Source organism: Narcine bancroftii, chromosome 13, assembly GCF_036971445.1.
Source record: "Narcine bancroftii isolate sNarBan1 chromosome 13, sNarBan1.hap1, whole genome shotgun sequence".
Classification (NCBI taxonomy): domain Eukaryota; kingdom Metazoa; phylum Chordata; class Chondrichthyes; order Torpediniformes; family Narcinidae; genus Narcine; species Narcine bancroftii.
Window position 1 is genome coordinate 58,858,394 of NC_091481.1, and position 24,746 is coordinate 58,883,139.

At 43.9% G+C, this 24,746-nt stretch overlaps 1 protein-coding gene and 1 long non-coding RNA gene across 8 annotated transcripts in view; one reads left to right on the top strand and one right to left on the bottom strand.

The window, feature by feature from the left end:
- The window catches only part of fuz (fuzzy planar cell polarity protein), an 85,820-nt gene extending 69,907 nt beyond the window's left edge, over positions 1-15,913 (bottom strand). For 5 of the 7 annotated variants that reach the window (XM_069908544.1, XM_069908539.1, XM_069908542.1 and 2 more), the window contains exons 1-6: positions 15,784-15,913; positions 9,903-10,024; positions 7,542-7,626; positions 4,313-4,381; positions 2,395-2,499; positions 590-787 (exon numbers count right to left, since the gene is read on the bottom strand). In XM_069908544.1, coding sequence (XP_069764645.1) covers positions 590-787; positions 2,395-2,499; positions 4,313-4,381; positions 7,542-7,626; positions 9,903-10,024; positions 15,784-15,867 — 663 coding nt within the window. In that variant the 5' untranslated portion in view covers positions 15,868-15,913. The remainder of the gene's footprint in view (positions 1-589; positions 788-2,394; positions 2,500-4,312; positions 4,382-7,541; positions 7,627-9,902; positions 10,025-15,783) is intronic. The other 2 variants (XM_069908543.1, XM_069908541.1) reach the window with 2 other exon arrangements.
- A 76-nt stretch (positions 15,914-15,989) lies between these two features.
- On the top strand, positions 15,990-20,250 carry LOC138748289 (uncharacterized). The gene is made up of 2 exons (XR_011347918.1): positions 15,990-16,259; positions 19,672-20,250. It is a non-coding gene; the product is annotated as an uncharacterized lncRNA (long non-coding RNA).
- Positions 20,251-24,746: the final 4,496 nt, after the last annotated feature.

Sequence of the window (24,746 nt, forward strand, 5' to 3'; positions counted from 1 at the left end):
CAAACATCTCCTCACTGGTCAGGAAGGGGCAACAGCGACTGCACTTCCTGAGAAGATTGAAGTGGGGAAGGCCAGCAGCCACCATCATGTCAACCTTCTACAGGAGCTCTATCCAAAGCGTCCTGCCTAGCTGCATCACAGTCGCTGCAGAGAAATGGATCGGTGGTCAATCCACAAAGGTGGCATGGAGGACCACTGGAGTCTTGCCCTCCCACCCCCCATCAATGTAATCTACCAGGATCATTGTCTGAAAAAGGCGTGCAAAATTATTGAGGACCGCGTCCACCACTGTCAGGAATGAGATACAGGAGTATTAGAGCCAGCACCACCAGGCTGAGGAAAAGCTTCTTCCCACAGACAGTGAGAATTCTGAATGACCATAGTAATTGCTCACGCTAACCTTCCAAGACTCTCATATTTATGAAACAATATTATTTATTGTCTGTATGTAGGTTATGCCTTTATGTGTTTTATGTCTAGCTGTGTGTTTGTGTTTTGCAACGAGGACCGGAGAACACTGTTTCGCTGGGTTGTAGTTGTGCAATCAAATGACAATAAACTTGACTTCACTGATGGTTATGCTACTCACGGTAGGGCTGCCATGTGGCAAATAGATGGGGTAGTCCCGTGAAGAATTTGGTGCCAGCGATCCAACCAACAGCGCCAACAGCACCAGCTCCTGCGTGGTCAGCCGCCACCATTTCTCTGTGGCCACGACTGTTTTGCCCATGACCATGAGGCACCCAAAGTTGCTTTCTGCTGCAGCCACAAATACATCCAGTGCTTCCTGAAGTAGGACCAGAGATAATGGGCAACTTTAGAAAATACACGGGGACTTGCGTTTGTGTAGCACCATTCACCTCCATTTCAAGATAAAGCTGGCTTGACAATTGCAAGAGGCTAAATGAACTTGGATCGCAATGTGGTTTCCTTGCACATCTGCCCTACCTACTGCTAAATAAAAACTCCTATCCTTAGTATGAAAGGCCTGACAGTGGCTAATAACAATGGGCAGGGAAGTTAGTCAGGGGGTGGCACTGATGAGATCAGACGGAGAACAACATGTTGTGATAAAATTTGAGATTAAAAGCATTTTCTCGGCATGCCACCATCATGTCAACCTTCTGCAGGAGCTCTAAATGACATTGTTAACTGGCAGAGACCACTATAGAGGAAAACCTTATTATTCATCTTGTCAAACATCACAGCACCGGAACAAGCCCTTCGGCCTAATTTATCTGTGCCAAATAGATACCAAATGAAACTAAAATTCTGCCTGTACATGATCCAAATTCCCCCCATTCCCTATATATTCATGACTTTCTAGAATCCTTGTAAGTTACTATTGTGTATGTTACTACCATTATCTGTGACAGCCCATTCCAGTCACTTAGCATTCTCTGTGCAAAACTTCCCTCCACATCGCCTTTAAAGTTTTTTTTCCCTCTCAACTTAAAGCCAGGCCCTCTAAAATGTGACAATGTTACTCTCGGGAAAAAATTCTGATAGTCTCTTCTATATAATCTATGCCTTTCATAATTTTATGAATTTCCATCAGGTCTCCCCTCAGGCTCCAAGACTCTAGAGAGAACAATCCAGTTTGTCAAGCCATTCCTTATAGGTTATACCCACTGTTCCAAGCAACATCCTTGTAAATTTGCAGAGAAGTGGATTGGAGGTCAATCCACAAGACCATAAGAGTGGCAGGGAGGATCGCTGACATCTCTCCCCTCCTCCACAATTTATGTGATCTACTGGGATCGTTGTCTGAGGAAGGCGGGCAAAATCATTGAGGACCCCTTCCACCCCGCACACAGCATCTTTCAGCTGCTCCCATCAGGAAAGAGCTACAGGAGTAACGGGGCCAGCACCACCAGGCAGTTGGAATATTGAATGACCAAAGGAACTGCTCCCCTGAGACTCTCCTATTTACTAAACAATATTTATACAATAAATATGTATATACTTAATGAACGTCTAACATTTGTCAGTATGTGCGTTTGCATGTTTTTGCACTGAGGACTGGAGAACGCCGTTTCGTCAGGTTGTAATTGGACAATCGGTGATAATAAATTTGGACTTGAATCTAACCTGTGCTCGAAAGGATGTGGAATGGTGTAGAGGGAGCATTGCTCTAAACCTAACTCATGCTATAACTGTCCTGAGACTGGTTGAGGCCTCCAATTAACTCAAAATTTTTGAGTAACTAAACTAATTTTAGATACTCTTCAGCTGCTTTTCACACTTCTCAAGTGCTTTGAGGAACCTTACAGCAAATAATGTCACATTTTAAAATCATTGCTGATCACTTGCAATTAAGGCACCAAGGTGACCTCTTTCACTTGTTCACTGTACAAACTAGTGCGGCTTTTCTGGGTCTTTGCCACCACCAACCTGCAGTACTGCAGCATCAGGAGAGGCTACGCAATCCACGCACATTGTCAGGTCTCCGATCCAATCTGACGCAGCCAGCAAACTGTCGATCAATTTATAACAGGCCTGGGAAAGCAGCAAGGAAAACTTTCAGCTCACGTGGTAGACTGCAAACAAACATCTGAATGAAAATTCTAGTTGTATAATGATATGAACATGACATTGCAAAGCCTCTGGCAATCTGATTGATGTGGAAGGAACTATTTGCAAAGTATCAGAAAATATTAGAACATAAGAAATAGGAGCAGGTATAGGCCATTTGGCCCATTGAGCCTGTTCTGGCATTCAATGAGATCAGGGCTGATCTGATGATAGGTTTATCTCCACCTACCTTCCATTTTTCTCATATCCCTTAATTCCTCTACTAATTAAACATCTTGTCTTAAATATATTTACTGAGGTCATCTCTACTCTTTCAATGGGCAGCAAATTCCATAGATTCACCATCCCTTGGGTAAAGAAATTCCTCCTCATCTCCGTCCTAAATCTACTACCCTGAATCTTGACGCTATGTCCCCTAGTTTTAGTCTCCCCCAATAGAAGAAACTTACTTACCTCTATCTTATTAGTAATCTGATTAGACTGCCAAGACTTACAGCATAACTTAACTTTAATTCGGAAGTAGAAATTCAGTAATGGGAGAAAACAATTTAGTATCCCCATCACTCAAAGTCCGTTCCAATGAAATCCCATCAAACGCACTCAGCTTAGTAACAAAAATCAACCAGGCTTCCATTTCAAATTTAGAATTGGCAGAACCTAATTGACATTTGTGGCAGTGAGTTCCAAACTTAGGGGATTCTTCATTCCACCCAGAGGGTGATTGAAATCTGGAACAGATCCACTGAATGGGAGATTGAGGCAGATATGAGAATAAGTTTTAAAATGTTGACTGGAAGAGAGAAGCTGGCTGCATTCCTTTCTTTCTTGTTATCAGCCATAAGCTCAGAACGACCTCCTTAATTGTCAAGGTAGGGAAAGACTATTAACCAATGGGTAAGGGGCACGAATCTAAATTAACAAATCTCAAGAGAATTCTAATATATATTTGTATGGAGCAGTCTGTACAAATATTCTAGAAACCTGGGGGTCTGAGGGTATAAATATATGACTTGTGAGCTGAAAGTCAGATTCTCTTGGGGTGAGATAACCTGCTTATGGCAGTGCTTCTTTCTGTAACGGAGTTCTGATGCTTTGCAAAGTGATTAAAGGCTTGTTTTTGCAGCTGTATTTGTGTTTGTTTTCAATGAGTACACTCACAATATTCAAGAAGCATCTGGGCAAACTCTTGAATCACTGAGGCTTAGTAAATTAGGATTAGTGTGGATAGATAATTGATGATCAGTATAAACATGATGGCCTGAATGGCCTGTTTCAGTGTTAAGTGATTCTATTACTTGCAATGATGTGCCCATGCTTTTCCACAACATTGCTCCTGAGATGTCTGGCTCTAATCTTTGGTTCACATCCTGCTGGCCCCAGAATCCTATACTCCAAGACTGGAGAGTCATGTTACTGTTAGATCGCTGTTCCTTTCGTTGGCACCTCCTGACAGGAGTCAAATCAGGACCCAAATCTTAAATTCTTCCTAACCCACCATAAGGTTCCATGAAGGTCAATATGATGAATTAATGTTCTGCCACTGTCACATTGGCAAAGATACGAAGACTGTTGCACTGCTCATATTCAAGAGAGTTTCTGGAAACTTTTGTATTCTTGAGAAAGCTCACCAAGCCTTGGGTTTAATATCTCATTTGACAAGGCAACAATAGAGTTTTGGTTCACATTTTGTCTATGAGCTCACGTGTCTAACTTCAGGCTACCCACTGAACCTCACCAACACCAGCAACGAGTCTGGTCATTTTGTGGCTTCGCTCACCCGCAGTTCTCGTTTCAATCGCTCGACGTTCTTGAGGTTCACTAGATCATCCAAGCCAATCACCAGTACCTTCCAAAATTAGGAATACAAAGGTTAGGGTGAACCAATATCAGTGAGCAATATCTCATGATCCATCAGCCATTCAATATACAATTGCAGCACAGACAGTTCAAAATTGCCTGAAGAGTCAACTCAATTTAAGGCATTTATTCTTGGGGTGGAACTAAAGGACATCAGGAAGCCATTCAGATCCTTGACCTAATCAATTAGTGATTGAAAATTCGACCAAGTCCTTGGGTGCTCTAATTTGATTCTAGAACCAACCAATCAATCCCCGAGAACCTGTTTATTTTGTATGTTAAAGAGCTTCACGATTTTATTCCACTTTTAAGATTATATGTCTTTATTTTTCATTCCCCATTAAAGGAATTAACTTGCTAATTTCTAAACTAACATCCCTCTCAAACACTTGGCCAGAATTTGTTGTCATGGAATCCATTGGTTTCTATCAACCACATTTCAAAATAAAAATCGTGCAAGAAAAAGACTAACTGAGGTCGTGTCTGTGGTTCACTGTTCGTTCAGAACCTGCTGAGTGCTCGTATTGAAGTTTATAGCACACCAAGGTATCCAAAGAAAATCTTTTAAGCAAAGAAGTGCCATCATTTTTAGCAGCTTTAGTATAACATAGAAGATCATGTGCATTAGAGGTTGGAAGAAGGCAGAAAAGCTGAGGCAAGAGTTCCAAAGTGTGGGGCTTAGGTACCATCTCGAATGCTGAAAGGGGGGGGGGGGGGCGATGCGCACAGGGGTAAACAACAGTTGGAACTGAATCCTACAGGAAAGGAAGCCTTCAGTCACTGTGGCCTGTGCTGGTATTAGAAACAGCTACCCAGTTTAGCTCCAATTCTCAGATTCTTCCTACATAATGCTGAAAATTATCTCCTTCCCCTGCATCTTAACAAACCTCCCACCTCACCACTCAGTTCCCTGGAAGCCATCGGTGAGCAAACGCTGAGGGCTTTGTGTCACATGAAAGATTGGAATAAACCATGGAATGAAACCAGAATAAATGGTTCCGACCCGACGAAACTACTTGCAGGAAACTTTTGAACAGAAGAATGTCAGATGCACAAATGGCTCTGTAAAATGTGACCAAACTATGAATCAGATAACAACATTCTGTTCTCTTTACAATTTTGACACAATATTCCATAAATTTATTCTTATTTCAGAGTTAGACCAGTTAACTCACCGTAAAATTAACTTCTTGTCCCATCAACACGACAAAACAAATCCACTACAAATTGTGCTTGAAGAGTTCAAAGCCATTGGATTTAAAATATCAGCGTGAAAATATTCTTTCCCATTGCCCCTGGGGTTCATACAGAAATTATTTTATGTTTATGATTTCTTGTGATTAACACATCTGCAAAGGTAACAGCTTCTCCTCATATCAAAGCCTCTCTTCCAGGCCTCTACACCCCTATCCCCACCAATTTTCTCCAATACTGCCTTCTACAATCTCACCACATCATGAATGCTACCTGCCCATAGCATTATCCCAGGTTCTCCCCAGGACCTTGACATCCGTCTTTGCGTATAGTCTCGGAGGCTCCAGGCAGTGAATCCACTATTTTTGTGTTCCTTGTTTACAAATCCAACTATCTTGTACATTTTTCTCTACGACTTCATTTAGTTACCCTTAAAAATTGGAATAAGCAAGCCTGTATACTCTGTTCACACATCTATCTCAGTACCTTATAGATTTATAAAACAATCAAACTCTAGAAATGAACAGTGGGTCAAGCAGCATCTGTGGAAAGAGTTTCAGGTCATTGATCTATCATTTTTAGAAGAGTTCTAGTGACTGTACGGTTGGCGTAGTAGTTAGCGCAAAGTCCTTACACTGATTGGGACCAGAGCTACCAGGTAAACAGATACGAGCATCAATGTCCCTCAAAGTAAGGAGAGGTGTGCCTTTTCTTAAAAGATTTAACACCTTCCACCACCCCAAAGCACTTTACAATGCAATATCGGGAGTAGCAGAGGCAACAAGCAATTTCAACATTATTTTCCTGTCATGTAATAAAACAGAAAATGTGATGCATGTAATTTCCTTTAAGGTAGACAAAGATTCGCTATTGGCAAAAATTGCCAAGCGCCCCTTACAGCGAAAGAAAGAGAAGCAAAAAGAATGTCCATAGCTTCTCCCGCAGCCATAGGCTTTGGTCAGAACCCTCAGCAATTCGAGCTCTGCATGCACACCCCTGACATGATCCGGAAGCTGCAGCACCCTCTCATACCCCAGGTCCAATACTTGGTACCCCTGTAGCCAGTCTCAAGCAGCTCGCCTCTTGCTTTAGCCTCAGAGCCCCTCACTGGTCACCATCCCATAGGTCATCTCCTCCTTCTCAAATGGGAGGGGGGGTCCTCCCATTTCTCGGTGCCCTGCACCGACCGGACCACCTCTTCCCTGGAGTCTGTAATCCCTCATGGCCACTGCCAATTAACCCTGCTGTAGTGGGATTTTTAAAAAAAACATGAATACACCCATGTAGAGCAAAACAATGATGATTAGGATATCAGTTCTTTGTTGTTGAGGGATGGATACGGGCTCTGGATGAATTTCCTGCTCTCACTGCAGAAATGTCATGGGAATTTTCCATCCACCTGAGAGGAAACCCTGTTCAATGGCTCATCTAAACAACAGAACCTCCAAGAATGCAACTATATTGGGAGTGCCAGTGTGAATTCAGGGCACTGGAGTGGGTTATGCAGCTAGTGAAGCTGCTACTCAGTGATCCAGAGCTCTGGAATGGAGTGCTGAGACTGCATGGGTTTCCTCCAGGTGCTCCAGTTCCCCCCCACCCCCCCCCCCCCCCCCCCCACATCCACCACATCCCAAAGATGCACAGATTGGTAGTAGGTCACTGGAGTTACCCCTAGTTTATAAGCAGGTGAGGGGTCGGTGGTAAGAATAAGACAGCTCTATCGACTGAGCCAACTCTATCTGCCTGTACCTAACAAAGCAACAACTTCTTCATTGCACAGCTTTGGAACTGATGGCAACCTGATTATCCATCGGACAGGTCAGCCAAGCAGAGGCTGTCACCTCACAGGTCATAGCCAGAGGACCACTCTTCTTGCCTGTCACAGCCAATACCTGCCCATGTGGCTAATAAAAAACACTGCTAGTCTGACAAAATGCGTTACTTTGCCCACTCACCATGGCATTGAAAACGTTCTCTAACAGGCGGCCAAAGTAAAGGTCACTGGCATCTTCCTCGGAGCTCATGACGATGAGCGTGATGCTGCGTAACCATGGAAACAAGCTGTTAGCACAGTATGGACCAACCTTCCAGGTATATTTTTCAAACACATGCACAGCTAAACTGAGGAGCCAATAAGGTGTAACTGGAACTCATACAATAAATATTGCATGAAAATAAAATACATTGCTTCAACAACTTACAAACATCCTATTCCTCAAATATCTGCTCAAGACACAGAACCACCTTCAATGTAAGCAAGGGCCAGATCGTCACAGAAACACCACTGAATTACTTGTATGAGGGTACAAGCAAAAGTCACACTACAGCAGAATCACTGCTTAGCCATAGGTGATTACAGCAACATCGGGGCTGCCAATATCTCGACAAAGAGAATGCAACAGCTGTCTCTTGGACCTAATCGAAAGATGGTGGATTCAAATCCTCACTCCAGAGACACAAAAATATAATCCTCGAGTGAAACACGAAAGTCTGCAGATGATGTGATTGCTGTAAAAATACCATGCTGGAGTAACTCAGCAGGTCATACTTTATATAGCAAAGATAAAGATAGATACAGTAACCAACATTTTGGGCCTGAGCCCTTCATAAAGGTATCTATTTTAATTTTAATATTTAATTTTAGATTGATATTCTCAGGGATCCATTATCATTTGCAAAATGTTGGGTGCAATATGCATCTTCCCTTTCAACAGAACCCCATCAGAGGATTTTAAAGAGCCTTATTAATATTTGGGCCCCAATTAAACAGAGAAGATATTGTGCACTGAATGCAAGTTTTTCATTCAGGAATTTTAACCAGAAACAATTCTTTCTTTGCTCCTCCAAGAATATGAAAAGTCCAGTATTGACAAAGCAAATTCTAGTCCCCCCACCTGTATATTTTGACTCAAAATGTTTTAAGATGCTCTTCTCATCCTTTCCTCCACCACATAAATTGTGCACTTTGCTTTTAAGGATTTTTATTATTGTAATTTTGTCTTACCCGAATATACTCGTGCAAAAATTGATACCATGTAAAAGACCCCCATTTAAATCTGATATTTTCCATATCATTCAGGTGCCTTGCCGTTGGGTGTGGGCGATCATGTCTCTCCATCTGTCACAATCTCTGACCCTCCAAATTGCAGTTGTTGCCTCCCCTGTTCTCTTTTGGTGAAGGCTCCATCTTTGAGATGAGCCTGTAGTCGATGTTGAGTTCATAATTATACAAGGGAAAAATACTAAAGTGGTTTCCCTTTGCCATACTGGATGGGTAATCCTGGTCATTGGTCAGCAGATTAATTTGCCCAGTGTTTTCAGTTTTACACCATAAATTCTAATTTGTAGAATCTGCTTGTAAAAACTATCCACCATCTGCAATCCATGGCTTCACATGACCCCGATTGGAAAGCTAAACAGGTACTACACCTTGCCCAAGCGTGATTTGTTGGCTATCAGACGGAAGGAGCACCTTACACCTCCTTTTGATGAGCAGTTGTGCTGCCCCTCACCGTATTTTCCATATAACGTGTGTAATAGTGGCCTCTAGTCTTTCACTTCGACCTGGCTCCCGACGCTTCGACCGCGGACTTCCCACCTGGTCCCAGCTGCCCACACACTGAACTCCCAACGCATCTATCGATCCAGATACTTACCATGGCCAAAAGTAGCATCCAACATGATAGTCGACCCCATAAATTTATTGTTTACAAATGGTCTAGAAAATTCAACTTTTACACGTATATAGAATATCCCAGGCCCAGTAATCATTCCGCTGTCATCTCCTCTACTTCGAAGAGACTGGGTGCAGACTGGGAGACCGCTTTGTTGAGCATCTCAGCTCTTCCTACCCAAGATCATGGATCTCCCAGTGGGACCCCCCCCCCCCCATTTCCATTCCCCATCCCATTTCCTTGCTGACATGTCTATCTGTAGTTTCATGCACTGCCACACTGAAATCACCCATAAATCAGAGGAACACTGCCTCATCTTCTCTCTGGGCATCCTGCAACCTGTTGGCATTAAATTCGACTTCTATGGTTTCCAGTAACCACCCCCCCCCCCACCCTTCCCCAGCTCTCTCAAATCAATTCTCACCTCTCATTATATTCAATTAACACCTTTTGTTGGTCTGCACTCCTCCCCCTGCTAGTCTCCACCTTCTTGCCCTTTGCTTATACCTTGAAGAAGGGCTCAGCCCAAAACGTCGGTAAGATATCTTTACTTCCTACAGACGCTGCGAGAACGGCTGAGTTCCTCCAACATTTCTGTGTGTTTTTACCAGTAATCGTTCTTGCAATATTGTCACATCTCACCTATCGTGGAAGACTCTCCAACAGACCCGGCAGTTGTCAGTGCTGGTGCTGGTCAGCAGAACATCCTGGTTACTTCCAAACATGTGCACTCCATTTAGAGAGCCAATCACAGAAAATGAAAGCTGCAAACAAAATGGACAACTGGTCTGCATGCATGAAAATCAGATGATCCACTGAACTCAGAATCAGAATTTATTGTCATGTGCAAGTCATGAAGTTTGTTGTTTTTCACCAGCATTGTAATGCAAACATTTCTATAAAAACCACTTTACAGGATAAATAAAAATAGTGCCAGAAAAAGTCAAAGACTGTGGTTCATTATTTATTCAGGAATCTGATGGCAGCGGGGAAGGAGCTGTCTTTGTGCCATTGAGTCCTCTTCTTCAGGCTCCTGTACCTTTTTCCCGATGGTAGCTGAGTGAAGAGGGCATGGCCTGGGTGGTGGTGGGCCTTGAGGAGAGAGGCTGCTTTCTTAAGACACTGCCTCTTGTAGATGTCCTTGATGGAGTGAAGACTGGTACCCATGATGACACAGGCTGAGTTAACAACCCTCTGGAGTTTTTTCCCTGTCCTGAGCATTGGCACCTCCATACCAGACAGTGCTGCAACTAGCCAGAATGCTCTCCACGGTATAGAAGTTTTAGAGAGTCTTTGGTGACATACCGAATCTCCTCAAACTCCTCACAAGGTATAACTGCTGGTGGGCCTTCTTCATGATCGCATTGATATGGAGGCTCCAGGAAAGATCATCGGAGATGTTGACACCCAGAAATTTAAAGTTCTTGATCGCCTCCACTGCTGAGCCTTCGATGAGGACTGGTTTGTGCTCTTCTGACTCCATTCCTACTGTTTAAAATGATCTGACAGCAGAGCCCAAAATACTTCCAACTTGTGCCCTGTAGACGTTAGGAAGATTGAGCCAAGTCATTACCACGGGATACCCAGCAAAAATGTAAAGTCCAACCAACTGCAGAGGCTGGAAATCAAAAATAGGCATAGGGAATGCTGGAATCATTCAGCAGCAAGTGGGGAAAAACAGGGATCGACTCTCCATAAAAAAAACATTCAAAATTAAAATGTTTACGGCAGACAAGAACCAAGATTTGTAGATCTGAATTGCGATAAAGATCAGGTGTGATCAAATTGAATGGGCTATTGAAATGAGACTGGATGGTTCTTAACCATCAGTTCACCTCAACACCCATACATACCATCAACAGAGCTCTGTGGCAATGTATACAAGAAGCAATATAGCAACTCAAGAAGACCACTTCATCAGTATCTCACCAAAGCCTATTCGTGCATCATTCAAAAGAGCATGAGACCACTGTAGAATATTAGCTATAGAATATATAGTTATGGGAATTATGATGAAGAAACCATAACACAGACTTTGCCAATAAGCTGGGAGAGAGAGAGTAACCAAGGACATTCCAGACAGGAATCAATTCTCACCTCTTCTACTGAGCCATATCCTAATATCTGCCTGATCTCTTTAACACAATAGTACTAACTGACTACTAACTTAGACGCGATCTAAAGACTGCAATAAGTGTCCAGCACCATTCAGTCCCTGAATGGCATTGTTTCAGTGCTGAAGTTTTAGTCACCATTGTCAACTTCAAGAATCTAAGATTAGTATGAAACTAGCCATTAACATGTGTAAGTTGGAAACCAGAAATCAGGCAGCCAGAGAATAGATACTGATGAGTACTGTGAGCAACCCTTCCAGACTTCTGTTGATTTTTTATATACCAGAAGGATGTTCTGGTACATGAGATTAAATGAGCAACAACAAATCATATCCAATTTGTATGCAGGAAAGTGCCTTAAATATTGTTCCCTGTGACTGTGTTCTTTGAATGAGACCAAACAGTCTTACTCAGGTGACCTTGTCTACCCAATGCTAAAGACTGCCTATTCCTGCTAACATTATTCACATAAAGTCGGTTTGAATTGTTCTGTGTGACTTGGTCAACCTTTTTGTATCCTGCCAGGAGCTCGACTTTAACACCACCACCACCACCACAAACTAAACGATGAGAGTTTTCTGTCATATACACAAGTACAGTGAATGTGCACCAAATTTCTTTGTTTGCTACAACCACACAGCTATGAAGCCAATAAACATTCTTTTTCTTTTTCTTTTGGCTTGGCTTCGCGGATGAAGATTTATGGAGGGGGTAAATGTCCACGTCAGCTGCAGGCTCGTTTGTGGCTGACAAGTCCGATGCGGGACAGGCAGACACGGTTGCAGGGGAAAATTGGTTGGTTGGGGTTGGGTGTTGGGTTTTAAGCATATATTAAACTGCCACTAGAGAAAGAAAGTAAGAAATATCAGAATCCCTCTTTTTTTAAATGAAAAGGACACAAAATTGTTCTGCAGCAGCATCTCAGGTCCAACATTTCTCTAACCCACATTTCAAATTAAATAAAATAAAAAGTAAAATAGTGCTCGTTTTTAAATTGTTCGAAATCTGATGGCAGCGGGGAAGAAGCTTTCCTTTTGCCACCGAGTGCTCAACTTTAGGCTCCTGCACATTTTCCCAGATAGTAGCAGAGTGAAGAGGGCATGACCTGGGTGGTGGTGGGGGCTTTGAGGACAAAGGCTGCTTTTTTTAAGCTACCACCTCATGTAGATGTCCTTGATGGAGTGAAGACTGTTGCCCGAGATATCACAGGCTGAGTTAACAATCCTCTGGAATTTTTTTCCTGACCTGAGCATTGGCATCTCCATAGCAGACAGTGATGCAATCAGACAGAATATAAATTTAATGCAAAAAAAAAAGGAATATTACAATAGTGCAGACAGATCTTTGGTCCTGGAGTAGTATTCTGGTTAAAGTAGTATAGGAAGATTCGAGATCACAATAGCAGTGGAGAAAAGAACTGTTCTAGATCCTAGAGGTGGCTGAAGGTAGGAGTGAGGAGAGTGTGACCAGTGTAATGGGGGTCCTCTATGATATTGGCTGCCCTCTCGAGGAAGTCTCTCATGTAGATGTCTTCTACAGACAGGAGGTCAGGGCCTGAGATGTACTTGGCAAAGTAGCAACTTTCTGCAGCTCTATGCATTCCTGGGCACTCACATTTCCAGCCAGGATCACTGCCTGGTGTACTTTCTACAGTACAGGTACACGCTGCTTTACCAATACTCGTTTTACGAAAATTCCTGTGTTCGCTAACTGAAAAAAAATTTGAGTGGATTTTCACAAAAATAGCCTTCAATAGTAGTGAATGGGTCTTCGCTTTGCGCCATTTCAGATTATGAAACGTTTCATAGGAACTCTGCTTTCATAATGTGGGGTACACCTGTATACATCTAGAAATTTGATATAGTAATCAATAACACAGCAAATTTCCTCAGGCTCATTAGAAAGGAGAGATGAGGGTGTACTTTCTTCAAGGTTGCCTCAATCTGCCGGACTAGGAGAGCCCTTCTCCATCACCATCCTGCCAGTGAAGACAGGTACATTGTCCCCTATCCTTCCCTTCCTAAGTTCCTTAGTAAGTTCCCTTATTCATCTTGCATTTTTTTTTACAAATCATTGACCAGTATTTATTTATGTAGCATCACATACCTGACAGCAAACCTGACATTGCTGGTTTTTTAAATTTTTTTTAAATTTTTCACACTATGAACCATATTAATCAAAATACACACAAACATTTCCCTCTTGAATATTCCTAAACCTTGCATCTTCATGCAGTCTGTGAGAGAAGCCTCATTGGGACCGAAGAACACGAAAATCTGCACCGCTTGACCTGCTGAGTTTCTCCAGCTTTGTGTTTTTTACCTCACCAGGACTGCATTAGTTCAAGGGGAAACTCACCACTTTCAAGGTGTACTTTGATGTGAGGACTTATCACAAGCCTGTCTATCGTTTCAATTTAAAAAAGAAATTGCTGGAGGAGGTCAGTGTCAAGCTTCCCCACCAACTTGGTGTTTTTGACACCGTTTGACCCGCTGAGCTTCCCCACCAACTCGGTGTTTTTGACACCGTTTGATCCGCTGAGCTTCCCCACCAACTTTGTGGGGTTTTTTCTTTTCTTCAACCACGGTGTCAACAGAATCCTGTGTTTTACCCAAAGTAAATCATGATTCTGTAGATACAAATGCTGGAGAAACCCAGACCTGCAGGGCCTTTAAGTAGCAAAGGGTGAAGATACATCACCGACATTTCGGGCTGGAGCCCTTCATCAAGGTGTCATTTCTCTTTGCTTGGCTTCGTGGACGAAGATTTATGGAGGGGGTAAAAGTCCATGTCAGCTGCAGGCTCGTTTGTGGCTGGCAAGTCCGATGCGGGACAGGCAGACACGGTTGCAGCGGCTGCAGGGGAAAAATGGTTGGTTGGGGTTGGGTGTTGGGTTTTTCCTCCTTTGCCTTTTGTCAGAGAGGTGGGCTCTGCGGTCTTCTTCAAAGGAGGTTGCTGCCCGCCAAACTGTGAGGCGCCAAGATGCACGGTTTGAGGCGATATCTGCCCACTGGTCAATGTGGCAGGCACCAAGAGATTTCTTTAGGCAGTCCTTGTACCTTTTCTTTGGTGCACCTCTGTCACGGTGGCCAGTGGAGAGCTCGCCATATAACACGATCTTGGGAAGGCGATGGTCCTCCATTCTGGAGACGTGACCCACCCAGCGCAGCTGGATCTTCAGCAGCGTGGACTCGATGCTGTCGACCTCTGCCATCTCGAGTACTTCGACGTTAGGGATGAAAGCGCTCCAATGGATGTTGAGGATGGAGCGGAGACAACGCTGGTGGAAGCGTTCTAGGAGCCGTAGGTGATACCGGTAGAGGACCCATGATTTGGAGCCGAACAGGAGTGTGGTATGACAACGGCTCTGTATACGCTTATCTTTGTGAGGTTTTTCAGTTGGTTGTTTTTCCAGACTCTTTTGTGTAGTCTTCCAAAGGCGCTATTTGCCTTGGCGAGTCTGTTGTCATCTCATTGTCGATCCTTGCATCTGATGATATGGTGCAGCCGAGATAGGTAAACTGGTTGACCGTTTTGAGTTTTGTGTGCCCGATGGAGATGTGGGGGGGGCTGGTAGTCATGGTGGGGAGCTGGCTGATGGAGGACCTCAGTTTTCTTCAGGCTGACTTCCAGGCCAAACACTTTGGCAGTTTCCGCAAAGCAGGACGTCAAGCGCTGAAGAGCTGGCTCTGAATGGGCAACTAAAGCGGCATCGTCTGCAAAGAGTAGTTCACGGACAAGTTTCTCTTGTGTCTTGGTGTGAGCTTGCAGGCGCCTCAGATTGAAGAGACTGCCATCCGTGCGGTACCGGATGTAAACAGCTTCTTCATTGTTGGGGTCTTTCATGGCTTGGTTCAGCATCATGCTGAAGAAGATTGAAAAGAGGGTTGGTGCCAGAACACAGCCTTGCTTCACGCCATTGTTAATGGAGAAGGGTTCAGAGAGCTCATTGCTGTATCTGACCCGACCTTGTTGGTTTTCGTGCAGTTGGATAATCATGTTGAGGAACTTTGGGGGACATCCGATGCGCTCTAGTATTTGCCAAAGCCCTTTCCTGCTCACGGTGTCGAAGGCTTTGGTGAGGTCAACAAAGGTGATGTAGAGTCCTTTGTTTTGTTCTCTGCACTTTTCTTGGAGCTGTTCTTCAGGGGTTTCTACGAGGCTCTAAAGGCTGTGTACGGCCCCTCACCCCAAGTGTCATTTACTTCTATCATTTCAATAATAAATGGCACAGTTTCTGATGCAATGAACTGATGGGCAGTTGCCCGTCCCATCACCATCATCCTAATGAACTTATAGTTGAAGCAATTCAACAAATATTAAACTTTATTCAGACTGAGAGATGGTTTTGAAAGGAGTGGAGGAGGAGGAGGAGGGGGAGGGTGGGGGGGGGAAGACGCATTGGTTACCTGCCTGCTCTCTCCCTTGCTCCTGCAATACAGGGGCACGCCACTGCTAGTTGACAGACACAACAACTGCAAGCCGCCCGCCATCTTGCTAGGCCAAGGACCTTCTTTTCCCGATGCATGACGGGAGTTGGAGAGAGAGAGAGAGAGAGAGAGAGAGGGAGAGACCGACGGTCGCCCGGCAACCGCTCGCGCGTGCGCGGTGGGTGGCCAAGGCCGGCCAAGTTCGAGTGGCCGGAGCGTCGCTCGCGCGTGCGCGGTGGGTGGCCAAGGCCGGCCAAGTTCGAGTGGCCGGAGCGTCGCGGTCTCAGCCGAGGGCGATGAGAACCCAATGGATGGAATTTTCTTCCAGGCCCGCAAGTGATGGATTTTAAAACAGCAAAAGAGAAAGAAACACGAAGTTAGGATTGTCGAGCTGAAGTTTATTATCATTTGACTGCAGGTCCATTCAGTCTTATCTCCAGACACTGGGGCACCAAGTAAGAAATAAAGCATTTGGTCCATTTGACCACATTTAACAGTTATATGTTCGTATGACTTAGTAAAACATCAGTGGGTATGATTTGGCACAAAGTGCAAAGGGTAAAAGTGTAGAAGCCTGCAACACTGAAGGGGCCTGGCCTCAATCTTGGATTTGTTCCATGTTCTCTTCCCCCCCCCCCCCCCCCCAAGACCCTTATAATCAATTAAAGTAGGCTGTTACCAAATAAAAATCCTTGCTCCCTTATTACGGTGAACGGCAGAGGACCCCAAAACCCAGCAGCAATGGGTATTCACCACGACAAAGGGTCACTTAAACAAAAGTTGTTTTTAGTGATCTTTCAACATGAAAATAGAATCAAACATCACTATTAACTTAACTAACCCAACTTAACCCGCCCCCTCCCTTCTAATTCTAAGCGCACGTGTATGAGGTGTGTGTAAATTTAAGAAGGGTTCTTTGGTTCACAGTCCAATCTCACTTCTCCTTCTTCCAAGTTCACTGGTGGCAGGCACTTCTTCTACTGTGCACACAATTTAACAGGTACAAAGTTCACCAGGCTTTGGTGCTCGAAAGCACCAAATGGTTACCGCTCAGGAAGGTTTGCAGAGAGAGAGAGATTTGTGGTTCCAGGATTTCCACAACTGAGGTATCACCATTACTCACCTCAATGTCTTGATGATGAAACTTGCCCCATCAGGGTTCTCCAGATGATGACCTTTCTTTCAGGCTATCACAGAGTTCCTTTCTGTTCCCCTTATTCTAAGAGAAACATCAGATAGCACTTCCGGCCATCCGCCATTGAGCTTCTGTTTCAATTCCAACAAGCTTCTCCTGGCTGACACTGTTCACTCTTTCCCTCTCTCTCTGAGATACAAACTTCTCCAGCAAACAATAGGAGTCAGTCTTCTAGTCCATCGATTGTTTTAGGTAAACAAAACTCTCAATGACCTCTGAGTGAGCACTTTGTAGAGAGGTCAAAAGCCTTGCAAAAAGGTCCAACACCAACAACCTGACTCTTCCAAGACAATAGCCTATTCATTTTATGACATCGTTTCAATTAGCACCTACTTGTGAAATGTGCATCGCATTCTCCACAGTTTCACTAAAGTCACTGAATATGAATTCTTCAGTATTTCAAATAAGATCCATTTTAAAGTGTGTGTATGTATGCAACCTACTCTACTTTTACCAATTTATCTCCCAAAAACATTTCCAAATATTCCATCACAATTTGCATAGATGTATGGACTGGCCAGTCCGAACCTCCCTGACCTTTCCCAGTGAAGGCTGGCATCCCCGGACTTGCTCCTGTACCTGGCCAAGTGGTGTATCAGGTATTCTTAATCACTCCATCATGTCGATGTGAACAATGTGTGCACCACACTTGTGTGTCAAAGATTAATGTGGATGTGTGCAATAGTAAAACTGAATATAAATGAAAAATGTCATGAGGTTATTGTACATTTGTGTTTAATGGGGGGGTTTTCAAACTGCACACACACACACACACACACACACCCCCAACCCCGCAAACTCACATTCATACTCAATCCCTATGCCATCGGTGCTCTGTGATTGCTCAAACTGGGACATGGGTGGAAAGAATAAGTTTGAAAACTACTGTTTTCAGATGCACGGTTTCAGAACTCCAAAGGAAATGGGCCAATGACAATTTTTCTCAAGCAAAACATGTCGGTAACAATGGGGTCCAGAGCAGTGGTTCTCGACCTTCCCTTTCCACTCGCATCCCAATCACAGAGCACCTATGGCATCGGGATTACTTAAGGTGGAATATGAGTTTGGCGGAGGAGGGTGGGGGGGAGTTTGAAAACCACTGGTTTAATGGAAGCGCGTATTCACTAACAGGAGGACATAGGACCGATTCATGGAAAATAGACATCATAGGAACCCATTTGGCCCAAATCAACTACTGGTCAAAATGGGCTCATACACCTAATCCTCAGTCCCTGCCCATGCAGATCATAGTTCTTTAAGTGCTCATCCATGTTCTTAAAGAGCTAGAATCCCTGCCTTTTTGAGTCCATGAATATCAAATCCCCACTAATCTCTGACTGAAGACACGTTTATGTTGATCTCCCTTTTAATGTTTTAATTTAAATCCAAACCCTTCAACCTCCCTACCCCTTTTCAATCTCTGCTAAAGAAAATAAATGCTTCTGCTTACTTTACCTAAGCCCACCTGTATCCAGACTCCTTTCAGTCTCAAGAGTAAAGCACGAAAGTCTGCAGACACTGTGATTGAAATAAAAACACAATGTTGGAGGAACTCAGCAGGTCAAACCTTGATGAAAGGCTCAAGCCCAAAATGTTGGCTATATATTTTTTATGATTGAGTTTTTACTCCTTTTAGATTTTAGATTTATTGTCAGAGTACATACATGACATCACATACAAACCTGAGATTCCTTTCTCCTGCGGGCGCGGCAGAATTACCACTAATTGGTAGAGCAAAAAAATAAAACTACACAGTGGAAACAAAGAACTGTAAACAGATAACAAATGTAAACAAACTGTGCAATACAGAGAGAACAAAAAGAAAATCAATAAAGTGCACAAGTAAGAGTCCTTAAATGAGTCTCTGATTGAGTTTGTCATTGAGGAGTCTGATGGTGGAGGGATAGCAGCTGAACCGGAACCTGGCGGGGTGAGTCTTGTGGCACCTATACCTCTTTCAGGGTGGCAGCAGTGAGAATTGCTGCTCTCTGACAGCAGCATTCTCTGTAGATGTAGTCAGTACTGGGGAGGGTTTTGACTGTGATGTCCTGGGCTGTGTCCACTACCTTTTGGAGGGCTTTACACTCAGGGGTATTGGTTATTCCATACCAGACTGTGATGCAGCCGGTCAGCACAATTTCCATCACACCTCTGTAGAAATTTGCCAGTGTTTCTGATCTCATACCAAACCTCCGCAAACTCCTAAGGAAGTAGAGGCACTGACGTGCTTTCTCCACGATGCCATTAGTGTGTTGGATCCAGGAAAGATCCTCCAAGATAGTGAATTTAAATTTGCTCATCTTCTTCACCTTTTCTCCCCCAGTGATCACTGGATTGTATACCTCTGGCTTTCCTTTCATGAAGTCTGCAATCAGCTCCGTAGTTTGGGGGATATTGAGTGCAAAGTTGTTGGTACTTCATTCAGCTAAGTTTTCAATCTCCATCCCGTGGGCTGACTCATCCTTCCTCCTTTATACAACCTACTACCGTGGTGCAGAAGTGCAAAACTAGGGTTCCAGAGACAAGGGAAAGATGGGAGTCAGACTTAGGTGTGGTGATTTCAGAAAGAAGCTGGTCAGATTGGTGTAAGGGCAACATGAAATCAATTATGTGCAAGATATGGACTGGTTCAGTATAATTTTTTTACACCAATTATATCTTACCCCACAAAGGTTTCGCAAATGAAAAGCCGAAATTTCAGAGATGTGTTTCAGATGTGGCACTGAGACAGGAACTTTTCTACTTGCCACATGGCAGCGTGTGAAAGTGAGGCTATTTTGGCAAGAAATCACAGAAAAATTAACCAGGATCACAGGACAAATTGACACGTAGCAAAAAAATGTATCATGATCACTTGGAAGACCGACTCCCCTCTACTTCTAGCACGATGGACTGCGGAAATGAACAACTATGGAAAAATGACATATAACTTAAATATGACATTTTTGTAAAGGTCTGGCAGCTAGACCTGGACCACATAGGGGCCCAGATACAGGAATAAAAAAGGGTATAAAAGTAACTCATTTTTTAATAGATATATATGTATAGTAGTTTCCCCAACTGTACTCTCTATAAAATATATGTAAGCTCTGATGGTTAACAGATCTGTATGTATGGAGGTTGGAGGGAGAGGGGGAATTTTTTTGTTGTTGTTTTTGAGAGAAAAAGTTTAATATATTGTATGATTAAAATGTCACTATGTATATTTTTTGAAAATAAACCCAAAAATAAAATATTCAAAAAAAAACCTACTCTGTGGTATAATCAGCAAATTTGTAGATGGTGTTATTTTTTAGTTTCCTCTGTTACAAGTAAAGCAACATCTATTTAGCCAATGTTCCAGCCATGGAGATCTCTGCGATCTCTATAGAGCACTCCTATCTATCCTTTAACATTGTGATGAGAATTTTATAAGGGATTCAAGCCAAGGCTTAACTTGTGAAGTGGAAGCTTCTGATGGTTTATATTGTGTTATATATAGGTATATAGACCCAGTATAATCTCCCTGCTCTTAAATTTATAGACAATGCCCTTAGAGCCCTAGATATGTGAATTATGATAATAAGGGAATATGGATTCTCATTTTGTTTCATCGCACTTACAATGCCACGGGAGATAGCCTAGTAATTAGTAATTATCCAACATTGATTTTCATCTCCGTCACACTCTTTGCCTACCCTGCCACCCCAGATACATGAGTTTGAAAACACACAGCTCCAGATCTAATTCCTGCTGCTAGTGAATGGATTTCCTATTGGTAAAATAAGATGTCTTGCACTGTTCGATTGCACTTTTCACTTTACACTCTACCCTCCATGTTTTATGGTGAGCTCGGGTAGCTTGAAGGCATGGCCATCAATGAAGGGAAAATTAAATATGCAAATAGTCAGGAGTCCAGAATTGGAGGAGCAACACCTAAAATACAGATAATCTGAGATGCCCTTCTTCAAACCATCAACTCAGCCTCTTCCATTTCCCACATATCTGCCCTGGCCCCCTCTGCCCAAGAATAGGATTCCCCTTGTCCTCGCCAACCACCCCACCAGCCTCCTCATCCAACATATCCTCCATAATTTCCACCACCTTCCCCTCCCTCCTCTCCTCTTCACTTTCCATAGGGACTGTTCCCTCCGTGACTCACTCGTCCACTCATTCCTTTCCACTAATCGCCCCCTTGGCACCTTCCCCTGTGAGCCCAGGAAGTGCCAAGCACACAACCATACCTCCTCCCCTCACCACCATTCAGGGCCCCAAACGATGTTTTTGAATCTGTGGGTCATCGACCACATCCGGTGATCCCGTTGTGGCCTTCTCTACATCAGAGAGGTTAGACGCAGACTGGGAGATCGCTTCACTTTCACCTTCGCTCTGTCCAGTGGCCAACCATTTTAATTCTGCACCCCCACTCCTGAGCCAATATGTCTGCCCATGGCCTCAAGCTCTGCCAAACCACTGTCGCCTAATATTCCATCAGGGCACTCCGGACGGGATTGACATCGACCTTTGGTTTCTGCGAGCCCACTCCCCATTCTCCCACTCCCCATTCTCCCACTCGTCCCCTTTCCTCCAGCTCTCCAACCCCTCCCTTCTCCACTCACAGAGCAATTTCCCTCCCCCTGTTTTCTCTTGTGCCCTCCCAATCCACCTGTTGCCTCCTTGCCTGTGGGCCTGTGCTCCTCCCCTCGTCTCACCACTTTGTTTGGGCACCTGACTACATCTTGCTCATACCTTGGAGAAGGGCTCAAGCCCGAAACTTTGGTTATGTATCTTGGTATGTAAAGGACATTGCTTGACCTGCAGAATCTCCCCAGCATTGCATTTTTACTTCAATCAACATTTCTGCGGACTTTCATATTTTACTTCGGTTGGGTGTGAGTCAGGAGGAAATGGGTGAGGGTTTCGGCGCTGATGTGAAAATGGAGCCAGGTGGCTCCTTTGTGATCCACAGGGGTGAGGGCAGACAAGAAACCTTGCAGACTCTGGGGTCAAGTGAAACACTCAAAAGTGCTGGAGGAGCCCAGCAGGTCATGCAGCATCCATAGGAAATGAAGGGGAACTAACGTTTTGGGTCAGGTATAAGCAAAAACCAGGCAGGTGGGCGGGGGAGGTGAGGGAAGAAGGAGCAGGGAGAGGAGCACAGGCTAACAAGTAGGAAGTAAGACACAATGCTGGAGAAACTCAGCAGGTCAAACAGCTTTATAAAGCAAATATATAGATACATACATAACCAATGTTTGGAACTTTAGCCAATAACAGCACTGATTTGCCACCGTTTACAAACAAGTAAAGAGTACACTCACTCATTTTTTTCAGTACACCATAAGTCAACTTTCTTTTCAATTAAACAGCATCGATTTGCCACAGTTTACAAACAAGTAAAGAGTACACTCACTCATTTTTTTCAGTACACCATGAGTCAACTTTCTTTTCAATTAAACAGCACTGATTTGCCACAGTTTACAAGCAAGTAAAGAGTACACTCACTCATTTTTTTTCAGTACACCATAAGTCAACTTTCTTTTCAATTAAACAGCACTGATTTGCCACAGTTTACAAACAAGTAAAGAGTACACTCACTCATTTTTTTTCAGTACACCATAAGTCAACTTTCTTTTCAATTATTCACTAGGCACAACATTGCATTCTTCAACTCCCCAAACAACACCCAGCTAAACTCCTCTGACCTTCTCATTGGCTCATGGCCACACAGGTGATCCTGACGCTCTCACTCTCCTCCTCCTGCATCTGTGACATATCACCCATATACTGACGCTTAACACACCCGCGCATGTGCGCCATTACTTCCACGCGTTGCATCGTTTGCATCATCAGTGGCAGCTGGGACTGCTCCCGACGAAGGTAAGAACACGATCGCAACAAGCCCTTCGTCAAGGTATGAGCAAAATATAGGTCTCAAGCCCGAAATGTTGGTTATGCATCTTTATCTTTGCTATATATAAAGGGCACTGACCTACTCTGTTTCTCCAGCGTTGTGCTTTTACTTCAATCACAGTGTCTGCAGGCTTTTGTGTTTTACTCCTAACAAGTAGGAGGTCATAGGTGGATACGGGTGTGAGGGTAGAGAGATGGCTCTTGCCTTCATCGAAATCCTTGTTGGAGAAGGCAGGCAGCCTTTTGTTTAACATCATATTCACCCCCAACACTAGTGCACTCAGTACCATACCAAGGACGATGCGCCCAGGCTTGTGAAAGAGGAGCTGGAACTCATTGGCCTCTGGTAGTTTTCAGAATAGGTTCGAAGGGGTTCAAAGAGAAACAAGAATGGACATGTGTAATGAACAAACAGTGGTCTTTATTTACACACGCTGACAGACTAATGTGCGCAGCACACAGGCCTGGTATTCCGAGAAACAAGGGTTTAACTTGTTCAGCACCCACCACCCACAGCCATGGTATACCAAGAAATGAGGGTTTAACTTGTTCAGCGCCCACCACCCACAGCCATGGTATACCAAGAAATGAGGGTTTAACTTGTTCAGCGCCCACCACCCACAGCCATGGTATAACCAAGAAATGAGGGTTTAACTTGTTCAGCACCCACCACCCACAGGCAAGGTATACCAAGAAATGAGGGTTTAACTTGTTCAGCGCCCACCACCCACAGGCAAGGTATACCAAGAAATGAGGGTTTAACTTGTTCAGCGCCCACCACCCACAGCCATGGTATACCAAGAAATGAGGGTTTAACTTGTTCAGCGCCCACCACCCACAGCCATGGTATAACCAAGAAATGAGGGTTTAACTTGTTCAGCACCCACCACCCACAGGCAAGGTATACCAAGAAATGAGGGTTTAACTTGTTCAGCGCCCACCACCCACAGCCATGGTATACCAAGAAATGAGGGTTTAACTTGTTCAGCGCCCACCACCCACAGGCAAGGTATACCAAGAAATGAGGGTTTAACTTGTTCAGCACCCACCACCCACAGGCAAGGTATACCAAGAAATGAGGGTTTAACTTGTTCAGCGCCCACCACCCACAGGCAAGGTATACTGATTAAAAGTACATACATATAAACCTGGTCTCCAGTATCCCTGCTGCTTGGGATCTTGGATGGGCCCATTGTAGTCAGCCCTCCGGAGCTGCCTGCAGCCTGGACTTCAGGGATGGTTTGAAGCCAGCAGCAAGCAAGGAAGGAAAGCGACAGACTGCACATGCTACTTTTGCAATGCAGGACTCATCTACGTCAGCTGCCAGGCCAATCACACATCAGCCTCACAGGTGGGTAGATCTAACCCTTCATTGGCAAGTGAGGTGACTTTATAACTAGGCTGCAACCAGAAAGGCCACATGACCCTTCGCTATGCACATTCCCACCAGATACCTGATGGAGAGACAACATGACTCTCCACAATCCACACATCACCTCTGAAAAAGAAATTGATCTACTGTTTGAATGACAACAAAAACATCTGCAGTTGCAAGGAAGGACCACAATCTAGAGTCCTGTCACAGGGTATTGGGCTAAGACTGAGGGGAAGTCCCTTAAACAACAGAGGGATGAGTATCAACAAGGTGTCTCAGTGGTGGCAATGCTGCTTAACAGAAAATGAATCTAACAATGTACAGTGATGGAAACACTGTACACCTACATATGGATACGATACAAAGGTTTCAACGGTTTTCTTTTTGTAAATAATTTATAGTGAATAAAACCAATTTTTGGTTTAAAATATGTCAGTCAACTACCAAATTAAATAAAACACAAAAGACGCTGTGATTGTA